The 22,014-nt window shown below is 46.2% G+C and overlaps 1 protein-coding gene across 2 annotated transcripts; it reads right to left on the bottom strand.

Annotated features, from left to right (window-relative positions):
• Nucleotides 1–152: 152 nt before the first annotated feature.
• Nucleotides 153–20,156, bottom strand: jmy (junction mediating and regulatory protein, p53 cofactor). Of its 2 annotated transcripts, XR_013079251.1 has the most exons (11): nt 18,804–20,156; nt 13,606–13,779; nt 6,367–6,517; nt 5,571–5,740; nt 4,944–5,109; nt 4,571–4,761; nt 4,387–4,473; nt 3,927–4,022; nt 3,322–3,847; nt 837–3,177; nt 161–731 (listed from the first exon to the last, which is right to left on the bottom strand). XR_013079251.1 is itself a non-coding variant. In XM_076758950.1 (10 exons), exons 1-10 carry the CDS (start codon nt 19,659–19,661, stop codon nt 2,867–2,869), a joined length of 2,730 nt encoding a protein of 909 aa, XP_076615065.1. In that variant the 5' UTR covers nt 19,662–19,799; the 3' UTR covers nt 153–2,866. The 2 variants fall into 2 exon arrangements, 1 of the variants encoding a protein (XP_076615065.1); XM_076758950.1 differs by having other exon boundaries at nt 153–3,177; nt 18,804–19,799.
• Between the last annotated feature and the right edge of the window lie 1,858 nt (nt 20,157–22,014).

Consider the following 22,014-nt stretch of genomic DNA (forward strand, 5'->3'; position numbering starts at 1 on the left):
CAGATATATTTTAGTTTATTCATGTCCAGTATGTCAGCATGTCCCATTAAACACTTAAAATATCTGCAGCAGTACAGTGTTACAAAGCATTTATTACTGTTTTACACATCGCTTATGAATGCTAAAAGCACACCAATGAGCACTCAGAGACGACTTGTTTGAGCTTAATTTTATTTTGAAAGGAAAAAATATATAACTGGGATATAGAAAGCGCAGAGGAATGTCATGATAGGAAACAAAAACAGCAACAAAAAGAAAACTTTATAAAGTACATTTACATTTGTATGCTTTAAAAATCATTTAAAATATGAAGTTTCAATAAATACTTCAATACATTTAGGCATGCGGATATATTTTTTTTTTTCGTGATTTACATTTCATTACAGTATAATTCATAAACTGACTTTTTCATCTCAATTATTGCACTTACGTTGTGATGGGTTCGTCCTAAAACCGGTCACATGCATAAGGTCGTAAAGGTTAAAGGTGGAACTTTAACGGCGGGAAACTCTACATGTTTAACAAAAAAAAAAAAAAGCAGAACAGGACTGAGAGCGATGTGAGTCAACGACACCGAGCTGCCGAACATGATCACATCACGAAGGAGCTCCGTGGATGAAACACGACCTCACAGTTTGAGGCAGGAAGTCGGCGCACTGGATGCGAAATGTTCAACAAGCTGAGACTCACATAAACTCGTCTTCCTCGGCCAGACGAGAAGATCGACGCCGCTCTCGTGTCTATGTGAAGCTACAGCAAGCAGCCGGTTAGCTTAGCTTAGCATTAGTTCACATTCACAGACAGACTAGAGGGAGGCGTCGACCTCATCAACCGACGAGAAAGAAAATTAATGTTTCCCAAAGTGTCAAACTGTTCCTTTAAATGTAGCCATCAGTGCGTGACGTGAGTACAGGAAGTAAAATGAGTTTTTCAGTTTAAGACCAGTTTGACACAGTTAACACAGAAGAGACTGGTATAACACACACACACACACACACACACACACACACACACACACAAACTCCAGCAAGTAAACAAGTCTGGAAAACAAAGAAAAACCAAACAAGGCAGTGGAGAGAGAGACGAGGCCCTCAGGTTAACAAAAAGACGTGAAAACAACCAATAAATACAAACATCACGTGATCAAGGTGTTTTCACAGGAGGCTGCAGCAGGTACCAGCAGAGGGCGACGAAGCCTCAGACTGCAGCTGAAGAGATGCCGCACACAGGCTTCAATAAGCTGCAGGAGCGTTTCTAAAACTATCAGTTCGTCTGCAGGCTGTTTCCTCGTTTATTCGACGGATCGTTTAGTCGATAAAAGAGTGAAAATCAGCTTCCTGAAGCTCAAAGTGACGTCTGCAAAAGTCTCAAATTCCTGCTTTTTTCCTGGTCAAAAAGTCCAAAAAGTTTAAAGAAACAGAAAACCAGCAAACATGATGCTTTAAAAAAAACGACAAATGATTAATCGACGATTTAAAATGCTAAAATGATAAATTTTCTGATGAATTGTTGCAGCTCTGATGAGAATAATTTGGAGCAGACCTCATAAAGCAGGTTTTCAGGTCTTCTCCACATACTGAAACACTATCTTCATCCAACCTTTTCAATCAGCTGATCACAGAAAACGATCAAACTGGATTCAAGTGATCGTTTCCATTTCAGCCGGTGTGAAACATAAACGTTGAACATCATCTAGTTTAAATACTGACCCGGTCAAAATGGCTTCCTCGGAGGAGGAAAAGTCAACAGACTAATCAAATGACCTCTCACTCCTACTCCTGCTGTGTGGGCTCGAAGTTTTGGAATTACATTTCCCATAATGCTTAGGGTGATGTACACAGGAAGTCTAATGTCAGTGAGACATGTAAATATCTGTATATGGTCAGTGAGTTCGCTGCAGGAGCTTCCTCAGCCCCATTTCTTTCGCCTCTATTCGTTTACATTTTGGAAAACTTTGCCAAATCAGCTGTTAGCACTTCCTGTTTGCAGCGCACTCGTGCACGTACAGGTGACCGTCACTGGATGACTCTGATGGTGAAGAGAACTTAAAAACGTGACGGTTCTCAGGTGAGTTCTGCAGCTGCAGGAGGCGTCTTCCTTCGACGTCTCAGCAGGTTTACGGGCGCCGTGTGCTGCTGACCGTGTCGTTAGCGTCACCTGTCCTCCTCACCTCATACCAACAATCACGTTTTACTCTACATGAGTCTGTTTCTATACACTCATCCTGATTATTTAAAATCATGACCAGTTGTGGCGTTCTTCCCACCAGGATGATGAAAATAACCGAAATTAACAGATGAAAGTAGTTCGACAGTTTGGGAAATGATATTCAACACCTCCCTCATGCTAAATGTGAAGCTACAGCTGGCAGCTTTCCAAAATGTCAAACTGTGCCTTTAAGGAAGTGGGGATGGTCCTATGCTGCGTACATGTTCAGGCGTTGTATGGACTAAAATATACAGTACGATTGGTGGTCACGTGTCTGAACGTGAAGTGTACAGCAAACGTTTTCTGAACGCTGACCGTGAAACGAAAAACCGACGACTCACTTCCTAAAACAAACCCATCACAGCAAGCTACAGTACGACTGCGACGTAATGAGAGGTTAGAGGTTGTATCCTCGCCATGAATGCCACCACAACAACAACAACAACAACAACGTAAAAAAAGATTAGTGGTCCATCTTAAACAGCTCCAGAAGTATGAGAAAACGCACTTCTGAGCTGTTTTCTGGTATAAAAAAGGGTTTTTGTTCAAATTGCACCCCGGCTTGTCCACTTGTCTTGAGCCATCGTTTTCTCTTCGTTTTGGCTCCATGTATCCATAAAAGATGAATTAAAAAAAAACATTCCTCCATTGAGCCGGACTAGTTCTCCCAGTCAGTGCACGGAAGGCCTTCATCCTCGGACTCCGACTCCGGCGAGGCCTCTTTGATCCTCCGCAGAGCCTCGTGGATGCTGCGCGTCAGGGCGTCAGCGGAGTGGGGGAAGCTCTTGGCGTGGCGCTGCTGCTCCGGCCGGGTCCGCACCTTCTTCAGCCTGACGCCCTGCCTGATCTGAGCCAGGATGTTGTTGCTGTCATCGTCGGGGTCGGGGGCCAGGACTCGCAGCTCGGCCTTCCTCAGGTGGAAGCTGCCCCGTTTGAGGGAGGCCAGCACCTCGTCCATGGGGGAGCTCGCTGCAGGACACACCGACAACAAGTCACATCTAAGGCCTTCTGACACCAAGCAGAACCTAACATACATACAAAGCAATGCAGAATTTCAGGGTGCACCTGAATGCACCATGTTCACATCCCTGTGTTTATCAGTTTCCTCCTCACCTCTCCTCCACTGAGACGAGTCCAGCGAGGCCGTCTTCTTCAGCTTCTTCCTCGCCGTCAGCAGCTGGCTGCTGTCGAAGAATCGAGGGGAAAACGGAGCCAAAGGCAGAGAGGAGGACTCAGACTCGTGGGTGTGGTGGCGCGCCGGGCTGCCCGTCTCCCTCCTCTCACCCTGCTGCTGGTCCTCTGTGGGAGGAGGAGGCGGAGGAGGAGGGGGAGGCGGGGGCGGAGGAGGAGGCGGAGGAGGAGGACCCAGGGAGAGAACAGAGGGGGAGGCCGAGAGGGGAGGCAGGGAGAGGAAGGGAGGTGAAGAGTCGAGGCTTTGGAGCTGAACTGTGGGCAAAGACACGCTGTCGCAGCCGCAGGCGTCCGGCGGAGGAGGAGCGGAGAGTTCTGGGAGGTCGGAGATGCAGTCGGTCTGAACGCTGGCCGCCTGAGTGCTGGGCTGCTGCCCCGCCCTCCTCCGGACGTGAGGCTGACTCAGGCGCAGCCGGCTGGACTTCAGAGTCACCTGGCCGGGATACCGCTGCACGAGGAGTCAAAGAAAGGAGGTGAGACACGGGATCGGCCAGAGGTCGAACAGGAGCGGATGTCTGAGCGCTCACCTGTCTGAGGCTGCGGAGTCGGTCCAGCGTCCTCTGTCTCTCCTGACTCACTCTGGCATTTCTCTTGGCTTCATCGTCTTCCTCAGCGTCTCCTCCCTTTACAGGAGACAACAAAGCAGATCTGATGTAGGAGCAGCGGTGTTTTTACTCATGGACCGATTGATCGCTCAGTTCCAAACAGGATCAAACAAGCCAAACAAACTGTGGCGTGTTGCCTGTTGAACTCTCTTCATTTAGGTTTCTGTCTACTGGAGACTAAACGACCGGACCCCGAGCGCCTGCTAACGAAGGTCTCTGGTGTGTCTGTGATGTGAAAGTCTACACGTGTAACTTCCTGTAACGTTACGGAGCGAAACGCATCTTTTCTGTCTGCTGTTACTTCCTGCTCATCAGTACCGACACATAAAGTTTTTCTACCTGAGCCCATCAGACAGCAGCATGACTTCCTGTGAGGACTCACCTGTAGGAGCGTCAGCTGGGAGCTGCTGTCGGCGTGGCTACCTTGTCGCTGTTGTATCTTCTGGTTGTGATTGACAATACAGATTTCCTGTAATAAAGGAAACAAAGCACATGAAGGACGTGATGAACGTCAAAGAGTCGGCGGCCTCACGGCGTCTCACTGCCTCGTTAATCCGACTGCTGACCTTCTTGTTCTTGAGGTAGACTTTCTTGGCGGTGATGCGGCCCCGGCGGGCCTCGAGCTGCCGCGTCCTCTGCTGCAGGACGCCGAGTTCTTCATCTCTGAGGGGGGACGGGGGCGTTGCGGGGTCTTCGCCACCCTTCATGGCATCAGGGCTCTCAAAGGCATCGTAGTACACCACCTCATCCTGTCGCTCTGCGCAACACGAGAACAGATTGGTCAAAAAGCAGCTAAGCACCTGAAAAGGTGTGTTTTTTTTTATTTGACACCATCTGCAGTTATAACGTATCAGCCCATAGATACGCAGACACTGACAGATCGGCCCTGCAGACAGACAGCGTCAGCACCACGTCGCTCACACGCAGCAGTGAACTCACCGGTCATTTGCCTCCGCAGACTCTGCAGCTGTGCAGTGAGCAGCAGCTCCTCACAGCGCAGCACCTCCGCCTGGACGTCATACAGCTGCAGCTGCAGCTCATAGTACAGCGCCTCCAGCTGGTCCAGACGCAGCATGGCATCCTCTCCACCTTTCAGACTCTGCATCTAGAACCACAGTCACACAACTGCATTACTCTCCGGCTGCAGACCAGAGGGCAGATGCCACAGGCGGGCTGATTTTGCCTGGCAGCTCTTCCTGACTGTTTTTAACATTAGAGGCCCCGCTGGAAATTGAGCCTGAGGCAGAGTTCCTGTCCCTTTTAAGCACTTTGTCGTTTTTTATGTATTTACACATGTAAAGCAAACATTTGACCCCAGCAGTCATTCCCAGTGAGTCACTTCCAGTGCTGTAGACCAGGATGTTATTCGCTCCAGCGCAGGATGTCTGAGCCATGAGCTCATTTTTCTTACGCCGCCATTATCTCACTTTTTCCCTCCTCTCTCCACTTCTATCCCAGTGTTTGTGTCTCTTGTCATTGTGGCTTCGGAGCATCAGGAGCTGTTTAAGAACACACACCTTTGGGACGGCATCGATCATAAATCAGCGTGTGTTGTGGTGACTTTACCTCCTCCTTCAGGCCATGTTTCCTCTGTTCCAGGCAGATTTCTTTAGCCCTCATCAGCTGCAGAGTCTCTTTAGAAACGGCGTACTGCAGCCGCTCCATGCGTTCAACTGCTGCTGCCCACGCCGACTTGCCAAACTTCCTCTGGTCAGCACGCATCCGCTCATACAAAGCTGCAACATACATATATGACTGTCAGCAATGGACTAGAGGTGTGTAAATTAAATCATTTTGAAGAAAAGTCCTCTGGTGTCAGCTTCCTCAGGTGGAGGATCTTCTGCCTTTCTCTGTTTTCTATTGTTCTAAAGTGAAAATCTTTGGATTTTGGACAAAATTCCAGACAAAACAAGACATCTGCAGACGCCATCTTGGACACTGGGGGACTGGGATGGACGCTTTCCTCTATTTTTTCTGCATTTTTATAGACTGAACAATTAATTGACTAAGCATGAAAATAACTGACAGACTAATCGGTAAGTTGCAGCGCTAAAATGGACACTAAAGCGGTGATTAAGAAGTGAAGCTTCTTCCGTGCCTGAACAGAAATCAGTCGACATGTTTGCTAGCAGTTCATAGCTGAGATGTTTTGAGGATTTACATACTTTTGGGAGAAGGGTTGGTATGTGAGAGGTTGGAAATGAGGATCTGAGAGGGGGGACTGCTGGTTTTAAATCGTCTCTATGTGGAGCGTTAACTGACTCAGTGCAGTAAACATCAACACAACGGTTCAAAGGTCACAGCAGAACAAAGGGCGGCGCTGCTTTACATCAGACAGGAAATGCCTCCTTCGTGTGTTTACCTTTCTGTGCTCGAGTCGTGGTTTCGAAGAACTTGACAGTCAGGTCCTGTATGGACAGCACGGCGGTGTGAGCCTTCTTCTGCCACTCCTCATCCTCTTTCCTCAGGCTCTCCACACGACGAGGGCCGAGGCGCTCCGTCTCTAGTGAGATCTGACGGGGGTCGGAGCAGGTCGTTAAAGCGGGTCAGACAAACAGTAACTGCATCAGCACAGAGGAAGTTCAGCCAGAGGAGGTCAGAGGGTTTCAGAGTCTGACACTTTGCAGGGCAAAAAAGGCAAAAGTTTCTCTTAATGTCACTCCTCTTATTATTCTGTTCTTTGTCTTATCTGTTGGGTAAGTACAGCCTAAGTTTGAGGGATGTAAACAGGAAGTGCACTGTTACCATGAGTCAGTGAAGAAAACTTAAAATCGTGATGATTATGAGGCAAGTTCTGAAGTGATGAGGAGCGTCGTCTTTCCTGTGACCTCAAAGCAGATTTATGGATGTTTACTCGCGACGGACATCGAAATTATATCCTCGGAAAGTCACTCGACCTCGAAATATGTGTGTCGTGTCTGTGTGTTCAGATGGGACCGAGATGTGACTCTGCAAAGGAAAACTGTTGTGACGCAAACTGCAGTAATCTGTCGCTAAGGGTTTCAAAGCACCTTAACTGCCTCCACGAGCTGCGAGTCACAGCAGGCCGAAACCACCCAAAACAACTTCCTGTTGTTTTCAGAGCACCGGCGTGCACCTGTCCTTTTCACCTCATGCAGTATGTCTGCCTCACCTCCCCCCACACCCCCGTACACTCCAAAACCTCCAGTATAAACCATTAACCACAGCGCTCTGTAATACCAGCACGTGACAGCAGATGGTGGTAAGAGTGAGCCGTGACCAAAGGCACGTCTGCATGTTTGTGTTCACAGTGACACTAACCCAGTGTCCTACTGGGCTGGTGGAACAATAAATAAAAGACTCAGTTTAAAAAAAAAAAACTCTGATAACAGAACAAGAACAATCTGAAATCTCTGCGAGGAGTTTTTATTAACATCTCACCCAGAGTTCATTTTCACAGTCCACCAGCTCGTGTCAGGCCATGTGAAAAAGAGCGAGAAACAGGGAAAAGGCAGTGCCACGTGGAGTCCTGTCCTGGGTGTCGACTGAGAGCTGAACCCCCCCCCCCCCCCCGAGAGAAGACCACATGGAGCCAAATGATCAACTCCCTGTGAGGGCCTCATGCACATACACTCACATATTAATATCTCAATGTGAACCAGATGTGTGTAGGTGCTCAAAAATAAACAGGACCATAGTAATCAGCAACAAACCTCAGAAGGCCTTGATTTATGGAGTGTGTGTATGTGTGTGTGTGTGTGTGTGTGTGTGTGTGTGTGTGTGTCTGCACGTGAGGCACAAGAACAGGGAGTGGTTTTCGGGGTGAGTGGGGGAGGAGAGATTACGTCAGAGACCAGAGAGGAAAAGTCTGGCAGAAAAGAAAAGAAAAGAAAAAAATCACTTCAGGAATGAGAGAAGCCAAACGGGAAAGAAAATATGAGCTGGGCTCGCTTTTCGCCCTGATCTCATAGTTTAGGTATCGTTTAACAGAAAGGCTGCAGCAGCGAAGCGCTGATGCGAGCTCGTCTGGAGAGCAGGGTCCGAAATGTAACGCCGGCGGAGCAACAAATGGCGGAGAACTTTGCCCCGAACAGATCAGTCAGACCTGCTGACATGTCACGTCGACTGACATCTGAAAGCATCTGTTGTTGAACTTCTTTGCATGTCGCTGTTGTCAAATCGAAGGAAAACATCTGTGCATCAAGCTGTCAGTGTGTCCGACTGGTTTTATGCAAAGCAGGAAGCATCCACACAACCGGCAAAATGGGTCTTTCTGTTTGTTGGTGTTTTTTTAAAAAAAGGTTCAGCAGCCTTGCTCAAACTCAACATGGCAGATATTGAAATGAAGGATTTAAAACCATTTTGACTGTGAATGCAGCACATAAAGGCTGCAGCAGCACAAGGTCCAAGAAGCAGAGAGAGGCGACTGAATGCGTCTTATACTGCCTTCAAAAACCTCAATATCACCTCTAATCTGCAAAGTCATTTTAATAAACACATTAATAATAATAAAAATCCTGGAGGAGATCAGTCTCATATCAGATCAGTCTGTGACAACAATTCTACTCCCGCCCGGGGCAAAAAGGTTTAAAAAAAACCTCTTACAATAATAATCTGACCAGCAGTCTTTCCAGCGTTCATTCATGCAAACTGCGAGGGAAATCTTCAAAATAAACACGAATCCAGAATTCAGACTTCAAACAGAGACACGAGAGCTGTGAACAAAACAACTTCAAGAACCAACAAACCCACTGCTGATTAAACGAAAAAGGCACGTATGAGTCAAAACCAATCATTTCCTGAAAGTTTCCAGAAGTTATTTAAAGTGGGCGATATAACTTAAGGGGAGTATTCATGTTTAAAGATGTCACCGCTGATTCAGCATTAGTGAGCATGTCTGACTTAAACCTGTAAGGCTGCTCTCAAACAGGTGAGGTGGCATATTTGGATGAGTGCACCAACAGCAGATTGAATAATCAAGGCAGGGTGATATAATGGCGTCAGTCATCTCCATATATCTGCCTATAAAACCTTTTCCATCCAACCCACCGGCATCACTCGAGCCCTGGCCTACAGCAATCCCTGCCCACACCTTTCATTCATCACTGCTCAGTCACACAGCGAGACAGACGCTTAGGATCACTGAGGACTCGACACCTAAATGTTGATTTGAAGCCAGAGCGTGACAAGTCTTTTGCATTTCACTCACACGGCAGCTTGAGTGCGAAGATCACGTGCTTTGCTAATGCCAGGACGTCTGCAAATACCAGGAAACAAACTGCATACCTGCTGTAAGCACCAGTCTTACACCTGCACAGCATCATATCAGCTCGCTTTCTAGTCTTCCCTCTTGTGTGGAGCTGAAAGCGAGCAGGAGGCGGCGGGGGAGATGCAACTGTGAGTGAATTCCCTTAACACCTCCGGTCAACAGCTGCTGGTGACAAAACACAGACGAGTCAGACTGAAAATAGAAGTGACGCCAGTCCCCGTGGCAAAGTGCTGGGATTACAGCATGGACGCCGTCACGGTGGTCCTTATCTCGTCTGGTTAAAATAGCAAGTAAAAAGGCTTTTTGTGAGTGACTGTTCGATACGATGCGGCCTTTATCAGGAGGAGGATGGAGGAGTAGATAAAACACTGATCTGCTCCACAATGTGACTGATCTACAAGTTTAGCCTGATGTCCAGGTGATTGTTAAATATTCTGTATTTTACCAACCAGTATTGTCCGTGTGCGTGTTGTTCCTCTGCGCCACAGAGCTCCATTGTCGGCCAAAAACTATTAAAAACACATCAGTGAGCAGCACTGCTGATGGAAACACTCACAGACGCACTAAACGTGGATTAATCCACTGCTGAAAGTAGTCCCCGACAAATACGCTGTTCCTGCTTGAGTGACATTTGCTAAAACTACGACATCCAGCTGTTTTTTTTAATCAAAATGAAACTCTACATTGACACCTTTTCATGAGACTTGTTATCAAAAAGGAGAACGTAAGACCTGTCTCACACTTTGAGGCCCACTTGGGACAGGTGAAAGGTCACCAGAGTCCAGGTGAACATTTGCATCTGTTTTTCCTCCACCTCTCATTGATGAAACCTGACCAAAGCTGCAGCCCCTCTGCACGTGTATCCACCTCTGGAAATGTCTGATTCATCTTTCATTTGCATATTATGTGACATTTCAGAATGAGTGTAAAGTTTGTTTGGCGGCTGGAGGTCTTCGAAGGACCACCATGACAGCCGTTGCCATGTGACATTACAGCTGATGTGAAACAGTAACTGGAGCTCGCTGTGGTACAAAAGCATCTCAGACACGTTACAGAGAAACCGCATTTTTAATTCATGGCTGCCCTCTGACCCTCCAGGCAACAGGACACCGACACCACGCCGCGCCAACGCGCAACAGGTCCGTCCAGCAACGCACCATTCACCAAAAGACGACACCCTTTGTGGTGGATTCATTCAGTAATCCTTCATTCACTGCTCACCAGTTCAGCTGAGCTTAGGTGACAACAGCTGAGAGGAAAGGGTTAAAAGAAAACACTGCAGAAACACACAGCTGAATATTCACTGTGGAGCCGCAACGGTTTTCAATCGTTTCATTGTTTAAGTCGTTTTTAAGCAAGTTTACGCTTCTAATTTGTGAGAATTTGCTGCTTTTTTGCTGTTTTACGTGATAGTGAACTGAATCTCTTTGGGTTTGGGAGTGTTGCTGACATTTTATGGACCTCTGAACAACCTCGAGATATCACACACCCCACAGACTCCTCTGCAGAACTGAGTCTGGTCTGTTGATTTTAACACACTGGCCTTTAGCTTGAGTCACTGTGGTGGCTTTACAACAACCTCACACCTGTCGTGTGTTCACACCTGCAGATGAAGTCAGGATAGTCTGTACTCAGCTGCTTTCAGCTCACCTTTGCGACATTAAATAGAATGCAAACTGTATGGAAATGTCTGTATCCTGCGCTCTTATTCCCGACTCCTTCGCTTTCTCCACCAAGCAAAACATCTCAATGATGATGAACCCCTGACTCATCAGTTTGGGAGAAACCAACCGCCTCTGCCAGCACCGAGGATTCATTTGCATGCAGCTTTGTTTTCGGCCGTTGCGTCGCCCTGAGGGGAACAGGTGGTACAGCTGGAAACTTTGGCATCATACAGCTTGTCAGGAAGCTCCATAAAGGGTGTCAGAAATGAGCAAAGTGAATGTAAATGGACTCTATTTGTACAAGTCTGAAGACTACTCAAAGAGCTTTTACAACTCAAGTCTGCATTCACCCGTTAGCGCACATGCAGCTCCTGCCCAAGGACACTTCGGCATGTGGACCGCCAAGGCCAGGGATCGAACCCCCGACCTTCTGACAGGTGGACGACCGCTCCACCTCCTGAGCCACAGCCACCCAAAGTGATCAAGATAAACTACAGAGGGTGTGTTACAGTAATGAACAGCGTGGCTCACCGGTGAGTTCTAATGGATTCTGGATATTAGCCTTTGTATGCACAACACACAGCACCTGTTAGCACGATCGCTCCATCGCTGGTTTCTGACTTTTCGCGGGATTTGCTGACAATAACAAAACTCTCAATATCAGCACACCGATTGCTTCAGAAGAAGCGGCGCATACATTTTGATGATTCAGTGAAATTTCTTAATTTAGATCAGCACCCGCCCAAGAACCCAAATACCATCACAATAAACAGTCTTGACACACCCACACAGTCACTGGTGTTGGTTAGTGACGCGATGCTGCATAATGGCTGTGTGAGGAATGTCGTTTAGAGAAGGGAAAGGTCTTGCAGGGTGCATGACTGAGAGCGTCTGCCAGGGAGAAGCGAAGACGTCTGCAGTGACAGCAGACATCCAGTGAAGCAGCACTCAGCACTGTGTGACAGCAGAACAAACACAGCCCAGGCTAACTCAAACTGCATTCCCTGAACGCTAACAAGATACAGACTTTGGCAAATGTCTGCCTCTCGTCTCTCTCCTCCACCGGCACACTTTCTCCTCTTCAGAGCTTTTTCCGACCGGCTGGATTGGACTCCACCTCAGAGTCCGACAGAGATCTGGTAACTGGTGAAACGCTGCGGGATGGACACACCTGTTTGCAGGGGTTACTTCACTCCTCATTAACTACGGAGTGCACTACATTTACTGCCCGTCCTCAAAAAATCTCACAGTGCAACAAAAGAAAATCGTGTCCATTAGACTCGGCGAGATAACACCGCACAACTTGCATGAATAATAGCGCTCCTCCTGCAGAGTCATAGCTCAGTCAGCTCTGAACACACAGACATGACACACACGCTGTTAGATTGAGTGTGATGTAAACCTTCTGAGGATATCATTAACTCCAACATACATCGCAAACAAGCATCCATGAATCTGCTTAGAACTTACAGCTAAGAGACGCTCTGCATATCTGCAGAACTCGCCTGAAAATCATCACGTTTTTAGGTTTTCTGCACTATCACAGTAATCCAATGATGGCTGCACTGCCATCAGACCTGCTAATAGCTAATTCATACTTTTCTTCAGCTTGTGCCGAACACATACAAGCTTTCATTCTGCTTGTGTCAGACTTTGAAAAGCGCTGCTACAGACTAAACTATTGAGTGTGTGTTATCTCTGAAGAGGTGAACGAGGACACAGCCAAAGAGGAAAACACTGTTTCTGTAATAGTTTTGTCAGTAGCATTCAAGTGAAATCATTTGCGCAGGATTTTAGAAACACAGAAGGTTTACATTAAACACCCAACACTGATGCTAGCAGTAGCGAAGCTGCACGTCGGCAAAGGCAGTAGCTGACGTTCCTTCCTCAGGTTTGGGTAACACTGATAAATGTTAATGAACTTACACATTAGTAGCTACAAAAACAACTACAAATTCATCCATTCTGCAGTATTTTAAAGCTCATTTGTTCAGAAATCACTTAAATGTGAGTAACTTGTTCCTGTCGGGCTGCTGTGCTGTGAGCGTGAAGTCCTTTGACCTATTGACCCAACCAGGCATGTGCTAAGACTGAACCCAGCTCTATGAAGGCCATGGGACAGTAGAGATTAGTCTGTGGATTTACTTCCCTTTTCAAGCCTCTAATGAAGAAAAACAACAAAGCTGGAGTGTAGAAAGAGTGTGGAAAACAGAAGAGTGTGCTGAAGCTGCAGAATTACTGAGTGGTTTAGTGGCTGCTGTAATAATACTTATGCTGGTTGTTAAGCCGCTCGGGGCGGGGAAAAAAAGCCTCTCTGGCTGATCCTCTGCCCTACACAGCCCCCAGATGCAAAGCTACAGGGTAGCACAGACCGGCTACTACACCATCATTATCATCACATGTACCCTCAGCAGCTAACGCTAATGCCATTACAGTGGGTTTAGGAGGGTAGGCTCAGCGGAGGACGTTACCAGGCAGCGGTTCAGGGCTTGTTTCCCAGCGCTAACCTTGGCTTTTAAAACCGCCAAACCACAAAAATAGCATTGTAACTGGTGGAGTACACTACGGTAGAGAGGCAGTCCAAAGCAAGCCAAAGTGTGTTCCAGGACAGAGCAGTTAGCCGGGTTCATGAGGTCTAAATCTACTTAAATCAAGCACCTAAAACAGATGGTATTTGTGTCCGTGTTGGTGTGTCTGTGTGTATTACCTTAATCTGCTGTCTGCGCAGCATTGCCAGTTCCCTCATGTCCCTGAAAGGCTGAAGCAGGTAGTGGTAGAGCTGAGTCGTCGCCTCCAGCAGCGCCCCGTACGCCTCGTCCTCCTCGGGGTACACCTGCAGCAGCTCCACCATGCTGTCCATGGCTTTGTGTTTGTCCAACACCTGCGACAAAACAGGCTGATGATGTTCTGTGTTCTTCTTAATGTAACTGAAACCAAAGTACTCTTTCATTCAGTCAGGGAAAAAATGGGACTACTATGAGAATATTTGCTGGCTTTCTGAATCTTGCAAGCTGAATATTTGAGGATTTTGGGCTGTTGGTCAGACAAAAAACGACATTTGAAAACATCAACTCTGGCTAGAAAACGACACTTTAATGAATAATAAGAATTGTTAGTTGTAAATAGGAGTAAACACTTTACTCAACAGCGACTATTTTCAGCTGCACACTTGGTGCTCTAGTGACACAGTGCCCTGAGTTACAGTCATAAAGGAACATTTTTATGGACAGCGGCACACGGCCAATACTTGTTACTGGATAACTGCTGGTTGAGGTCTTTTCATGGGATTTGTTGACAGTAAGAACAATAAAATAAGTAACAGGGCAGCGGTTGAGATGCTAGCTTTGCTAAATGGAACGTAAAAACTGGATTTTAGTGTGCGAGTCCTGAACAAAAGCTCTTTCAAAGCTCAAGGGAAAAAAAGTCTAATCTACAAAAGCAAAAGTAAAGAGTGTGAGAAAGTGAGTGCAGGCACATGAGTGTGTGTGGTCAGGAATGATACTATAAAATACACCGTTTGAGTGTGGTACAATGAGAATAAATTGGGCCCAACTGTTGCTGATTCAGACCATATGTCCTGCCATCCACAGACTGCTCATTGTTCGTCAGATAAACGCTGTCAAAACAGCTATTGTACACAGAAATACAATTCATCTCCCAGCTCTCAGAAACCAGTCGCTCCGATTCACGCAGCACAATACTCCTCCTTCACTTCTGCCTCAGATAATATTGAAATGTACCACCACCCGATCTGCGTCCGGGGCCGTGAATAAAGTGCTCTTCTCTCTGCAAGGAGCCATAGATATGAATGGGGACTCTTATATTAACTCCAGGCTGCTTTTCCAAAGCCCTCCATGTTGGGCACTGGGAAGGACACTACTCGATTCAGCTGGAACACTGCTCTACTGTTTACCTCGGGTCTGTGTCTCCCTGGTAACCACCGGCCTACCGTACACCGCTTCCCTGCCCCTGCAGTCGCTGCGGGCCAGGGAAACCCCCGGGGTAAGTGAGCTGACTGGGCACGAGCTGGACCGAGCGGCGCTGGTCATGTGCTGCTTTAACTTCAGACACTGAATGAATAAATGACTGACACACTGGATGGACGTTTGCAGCGCTGTTTCTTCACAACGCCACGTTCTCCTTTCCTGCCCTGACTGTATTTACATATTCAAATCTGTCCGATGACGGTGAAACGCAGGAAGGCACAGGGCACCGGCTTTTTGGCGTGTGAGCTGTTGAACCTGCACTTTGAAGGCAGCGGGATCACTGCTCTCAGACCCAAACAATAAGTCCATTCATTGATTGATAGGAAATTAATCAGCAGTCGTTTTCCAACCATTTTTTTACTGCTGCATTTTCTTAAAAGCAGAAAACGAGGTCGTGTATCTGATCTTAAAATTTAATACTTTAGATTTTTATTGTTGATAAATCACCAACATCGATTGTGCTTATTCATCACTTTTCCAACTTTTTGGTAAGATGTCATTAAAAACTCAATATTCCTGTGCTATATTTAGCTGTTTAGTCTACAGGAAGCACTCAATGTGCCATGAGTACATAATTACAGGACGCTGTGAGTGATATGAACTGCAGTATGGCCGCTCCAGCCCTATCATCAGGACTAACTCTTCCAGTTTTGTAGGTACTAAATCTGCTGGAGGACTTCTCTCTTCTGCCTTTTAATTGAACTATGTCACAGGAGGAACACGCCTCGACTGCGATGTGAGCAGACACTCTGTTCAATGAGTTTGCACCTTTGTTGCATACACATTAGTTATGCAGTCACAACAGGTTCAATGTGGTGCGAAAACAGCAGGAAAAGTGTTTTTGCAGAACACTGTGACGTCACAGTGAAGTTGACTCTTTGGATATACAACGTCACCACTTAGAGTATGAATTCTTGAGATATGGTCCAAAACCTGCAAGGTCACAGTGATCGCCACCAGAATGGCATCATTCTTGGTTACAACTGAACGTGAGGGGCAAATCAGAAGAAATTCTGTCAAGGCGCTCCTGAGATGTGGTGATCATGGACATGGGCCGGACGGACAACCTGAAAACATCATGCGTCTGGCCACAAAAACTACCTGCAAACTCTAATGTGAGTCGTGTCATGTAAGCAAACTAAAGTTAAAATTTGGTCCCACAAAGCGAAAGTAATGCAGACTAATCCCACAGTAGCGTCGGTGGCTAACGTGCACAGTCACAACGACAAACACACACAACACACACATAACAAAGCGCAAAGCCTGAGACGCCATCCAATAAGGACAAAGATCTACACATTTATGCCAGACTCGCTATAATCTGTGACTCAAAGACACCACGCTTGGCAGAAACACTGAAAACTTTCCTCACAGTGTTTCACACAGCGCTGACTAACGATTAAACCCACGGACCCAAATACTGAAATTATTGTCCAATTTTTTCTCATCAGACAAATAAGAAGTAATTGTGTTTATGTGGTGTAACACTACTGTTTTACATCCTCGGCGTGCTCTGAGAACGACAGTAAAAATGCACATCCCATATTACGCTGATGATACTGACTATTTGAAGACGTCACCATGGGCTCTGCAGCGAGGAAACTACCCTGAAAAACATGCGTGTGCATTTGAGCTTAATTACAATGAGTCAAGTTTGAATATCACAGTCCTTTTAAACAAAAAAATTACTTTCAATGTGAATATGTTCTGGATTTCTTTCTACTTTTATGGTAGCAGACTGACAGTTTAGACATTTGACTATGTCAGCCTAAAGGTCTTGGAACTTGTACCGAACATTTTCAGTGTTTTCTATCAGTTTGTAGATCATTATCATCACCCATGAACAACTACAAAGAGCCCAGCAAGGCCATTAAAGTGTAACTATCAGCCTGAGCTGTCAGGTTTACTGTAAGCAAGCTATTTCTGTTGAACAACAGGACACAGATAAGGAAAAACTGTGTCTAGTCAATGATTGACAGATGCATGCCTATATGTGTGGAGTTTTCCACTAGTCAGACTTTTTTTTGCATATTTATCCCACAAACAGGGTTGAGATTCAGGTGTGACGAAGAGCACAACAGCGACTCCTCCAGCAGCACCTCCGTACCCAGGTACCAGAAGGATCGGTGCTAGACTGAGCTCCGAGCTCAGATCTATTCTTGCTGAAGGGCACAGCGCCAGTGAGCATCTTCAAGTACTGCTGTCCTTATACTTTCTTCTAATCACATAATATCTTAATCTCTGTCTGTAGTCTCTTCTTCATAACAGCAAGTGTTAGAGAAGAGCTGCATGAGGTCTACAGTCCATTAGCGCTTCCGATATCCATTAATGGGCTGATTATTAGTTCGATTAATCATTCTGTCTATGAAATATTAGGATATGAAAAATGTCTGTTATAATTCCCAACATGATCTGTTTAGGCAGGTTGTTTTGTTCAGTTAACTCTCGTATGCTGTGACAAAGAAAAGCAGCAAATCCTCGTATTTGAAAAGCTGGAACCAGGAAACTCTGGGCAGTTTTGCTTGAGATCAACTATCAAAACAGCTTCCTGTAGACTGATAAATTGAATAATGGACTAATCATTACATACAGCTCTACACTACAGAGTAAACTATCTTATTAAATAGGTCAAAAAATGGTTAAACTTTGGTCTAACTTCAGTAGCATGTGTCCTGTTTTCTTCCTACCATCCATGTCATTAACTCTGGACTACAGGCTTTTAGGTGCTGGATCCAGGTCAGCACACAGCGTATTATATTACCTGCAGTCAAAGTTTATCAAGGATGGACTTAGTGGGCAGGGAAATGGAGACACGTGCAATCTAATAAAACTGTCCTGCAATAAATAAAAGCTCTGTTGACGTTGACACCATCTCAGAATGAGGATTTTTGATCTGGATCTACTGCTACATGTTTAATCTACCAATCAGTTCAGCTGCATCCGCACATGTAGACGCATCACTTGACCTCAGTGGTTCCAGCTTCTGAGGACTGCTTTTCCTTGTATATGAGTCAACTTTGTGTTTTGGACTTTGGTTTAAACAAAACATTTCAGGACATCACCTCAGACAACCATTTTTCACTGTTTACTGAGATCAAATAGATAATCAGTGAAAAATAACTGTCACCAGATGAGTCTGTAAGTCTGTGGTGATCTGTGTTATTTTAATAAAACCAGGTGCAACTAAATGTTTGCCATCTGCTTCAAAAGAAGCAGGTGAGACTTTCTGTCTTCTGCTGGGACCAAGCCCTCATCCAGATGTCTGTGCTTTGTTAACAGAGGAGGTGAAAGACTTAGCCTGAAGCCTTGTCTCCTCTCAAACACACAGCGGCTGTGATCACTATGATTTTACTTAGACGTTGTATCTGCAGCGCTCCAGCTGGATCTGTCACACTTTGGTAGTATCTGGCACATTTCCTATGAACATGAATGAAAATATTACAGTAGCGTGTTGAGCTAAATGCATGTTTGCAGCTTTCTGGACTAACGCTGAGACAATGTCAGCAGCTGTGGTGACACATCATTTCTGTAACTCCACCTCTGATTGTTCTCCTGTGTTTCTGTGGAACTCCCTTCAAACTGTGCAGCCAACTGGAGTGTGATGTCTGGCCAGAGCAGATCATATTACAGGCCTGTGAACGTGCAGCAACAGATGGCAGATCACAGGGGGGACAAAGGAAGAGGAGGAGACTAAAGCCGACCATGAGGCACAATTATGCTCCCAAAACTACATGCTCTGTGGGCTTTCACCAGTCTGCGGCTGTCCTGACCCTCCTAAAAAATGCCTTTCCACGTGACTGAGGGCTAAATTTAAAGGGGATTTTGTAAACTCACAACATCAAGCACCAAAAGATTCATGACCCACGTGCACTTAAAAAACATCACCTGAACTACAAAACAGCAAAGATAATGAATTCACCTCTTGCATGCGTCTTTTGGCCCTCTCCAGAGCATCCTCATGGCCTTTCTGCCTCAGCTCGCCCAGGCTCTCGTAGTAGTCCTCCGTGTCGTCCCCCTCGGAGAAAAGCACCTGTGATAGGATCTTCCATCCGCAGGTGTCCAGGGCATGACCCAGGTACACCTGCAGCTGGTAGCACAGGGCGTCCGTCTCCCGCTGCGACACCCCCGGGGCTCCGAAAAGCACCGTCCACACGCCAGACTGCTCCTCGGGGAAGGAGGGTAAACACGGCTCCAGATCCGAGTTGACGGCGCACAGCTGGAGGTGGGCTGCCCTCAGGTCCTGGAAGGAGAACAGGCCGGCCCAGCTGAAGTCCTCACGGCCCAGGCTGTCACTGTCCCCCGGGTCTACATCCTCCGGAGAGAGCGGGACATCAACGGGGTCCAGGATCTCGATATCTATCACCTTCGGTGTCACTATATCCCAGGACCCTGACGTGTGGCTGATACACTCGGATGTCTTCGAACTACCGACTTTTAAAGCCTTTGTTGCGGGTTTCCCTTTGGGGACCGAGTGCGGTCTAACTTTACCCGCTTGGCAGACTTCATCTTTCTTCGTCGTGACCGGAGTTTTTGTGCGTTTTTCTGCCACGGAGGCACCGGGGGCAGGAAGCACGACGGCGGGGCTGCTGTCGAGGAGCGGGTCCAGAAAAGTGGTCCGTCTCTGCACGGTTCTGTTGTGGCAGGTTATGGCGAACTTTCCCTCGATGTCGTTCCAGGCCACGATGAAGACAAATTTATGCCTCTCTTTTTCGTCGAAGACTCTGGGTCGGACGGACACCCATCCGGACTCCAAGTTGTCCTCCATGGTGAATGACATCTCATCCAGCCAGTGAAAAAGACAAGTCGATTAACGTTAGCCGAGAAAAAAAAAAAAATCTCTGATGTCGAGGCTAAAGGCTACTGCTAGCTAAGGGCAGCTAACGGTAGAAGCCAGCTAGAAAAGTACGATTTGGCGTAGCTGAAGCGAACAACCCGGCTAGCTAAATTAAGAGGTGAAACAAAGGCTGCCCAGCTTTGTTTACCCGCTGCCAGCTGCGCGTGAGCTGGTGAAAACGCAGCTAACGTCGTTATCCCTCCAAACGGTCCGATTCGGGGTTCAGACATTAAGAAGTTCAAGCGGTCAGATGTGCTCGGACACGGCGGCGTGAGCGAAGGGGAAAAGTCGGCTTCACTCTGGGGCAGATAATGTCGGTTGTCATGGCACCTGCCCGTTGCTCGCGCTCCGGTAGCGCTGACTGTGTCGCTCTTTGTCCGTTCACAGACAATGCGGTCGCGCGGCTCGGCTCTCGGTGTCACGTGTGAGCTTCTGTTTACAAGCAGTCAAGGTGCGTGCGTGTTGTCAAATCCGGGGAGGGATTTAACTGGTGCGCACACTAACACACCATGGTGCGTTCTAGTTCTACGATGAGAGTGGTAACTTCGAAACTTCTTAAACATGTCTCTTGCTGTAGTTTTTAACCGGCCATAATGTCCGTTAATAATGACAATAAGGGTGTAGTTAAAAGACTCTTAGTCGGAGTCATGTCTTGCTCCTGTGGAGGAGGGGGGGGGGGGCTTTTACATGATTGTGGCCAGGGGCCCATCGTTTGATAATCTGACTATGGCTATAGGTTGTTTAAGGCTACAAATAGCAGCTATTTCTTAATATTATTTCGTGTTTTAATATTTAAAGTTGTTTATTTGGCATTTGGTAGTCCTACACAGAAATTTCTTTCGTGTAAAAAGCCATCACGACGAGCATCTTTCACACATGATGCGTATGCCCATTTTTCCCCTTGGCACTTTAAGGCACCATAATAGTCCCTTTATTGAGAAGAGTTTATTAAACCAAACGACAAACAGGGTCAGAAGATAAACCGGCATCAGTTACTTTCCTCAATCTGTAATTTAATGTTGTTAATTTAATATTTGTCCACTTCCCTCATTTCTCGCTTTGTTCTCTGTACATCGCTCGTCGTGCACGAGGAGCATAAACATCTGCACGTGGGCACATCCATGACGCAAGCGCGCAGAGAACGTGCAGATGACTGGATGCTGTATGGCAAGCCAACTGGGACAAAAGGCATGTCATCACAACAAATCGAAATGTCAAACGACTCAATCCAGGCTTTTCAACAGAAAATTACTCACAAGACTTGTGAATAAGCTGATTAGTGAAGTTCTATGAAGTTGAGTATTTTATTAACTATATATTTCTGCCTGATGGTAGGCCAGAGTAGATTTTATGGCTGTTAGATGGATTCATGGGTTTGGGTGTGTTTTAATTTTGAGTACAAAGACTTTAAAACAAGAGCATAAACCCCTGAAAGAGTTTAACACTTAATTAGTTTGATAGTAATTTTTAAAAGTAATTATAACCACGTTTCCTGCCTTTGTATTCACACTTCTGGTGGCGGTTCTCATGAGACAAAAAGCCTGTTGAAAGGTGACTGATTTTGTATGTGGTTCACAGGGTGAAGGTCAATCATTACATCTACTGAGAGAAGTCTGCCAGTGGGGTAATACTACATCCTAATATTTCCACATCACTGTGTACAACATGTCCACCAAGTAAACACAGGAAATCCTAATTCCCTTTGGACAGCCATTCTAAAACTCACACGCAATTTAATTATAGTTGAAATGTTTTTGTCCACTAGAGGGCAGCAGAGGCATTCATCGAAGACTGTCTCGTTCTTACTCAGCAGAGCAAGACAGGAAGCTCTGACCTGCCACTGTTTGAGTTTTTGATACCATAAAAATGACTTATAAACTGAACTAACATCCTGTTTAAAGATCATTTTAACCAGTGTTTAGGACTGTCATGTTCTTCAGATCACGATCGTGTTCAGATCCTTTATTTGAGTAAAAGTCCTGCATTCAAGTATGTAAAGTATTATCTGCAAAATGTGCTTAAAGTAAAAGTACTCCCATTGCAGTAAAGTGCTTTCTGTCAGTGTTTTTTTTCTCTGCTGTCTGTGGATTCATATTCCTGCTGCATTCATGTGTTTGCTGCATTTTACTGCTGTAGATGTTTCAGCTTGAGCTCATTTGAACTCCTTTATATCCTGTTGGCTGCTTTAATCTACTGCAATGCATCATATTCTATGAAATCATCATATGTGTGCAAAATGTACTCTACATCTGTAGTGGAGTAAAAAGTACAGTATTTGCTGCCTCTGAGATGTAGT

The sequence above is a fragment of the Chaetodon auriga genome, chromosome 19 (genome assembly GCF_051107435.1).
Source record: "Chaetodon auriga isolate fChaAug3 chromosome 19, fChaAug3.hap1, whole genome shotgun sequence".
Classification (NCBI taxonomy): domain Eukaryota; kingdom Metazoa; phylum Chordata; class Actinopteri; order Chaetodontiformes; family Chaetodontidae; genus Chaetodon; species Chaetodon auriga.

Bases quoted from the DNA above. Each gene is read 5' to 3' on its own strand.
- jmy (XM_076758950.1), bottom strand. From the start codon at position 19,661: ATGTCATTCACCATGGAGGACAACTTGGAGTCCGGATGGGTGTCCGTC. The intron at 6,518-13,605 runs GTAATACACACA...GACCCCCGTCAG, and splicing joins TGCGCAGACAGCAGATTAAG to ATCTCACTAGAGACGGAGCG. The intron at 4,023-4,386 runs GTGAGTCCTCAC...TCTCCTGTAAAG, and splicing joins CCCAGCTGACGCTCCTACAG to GGAGGAGACGCTGAGGAAGA.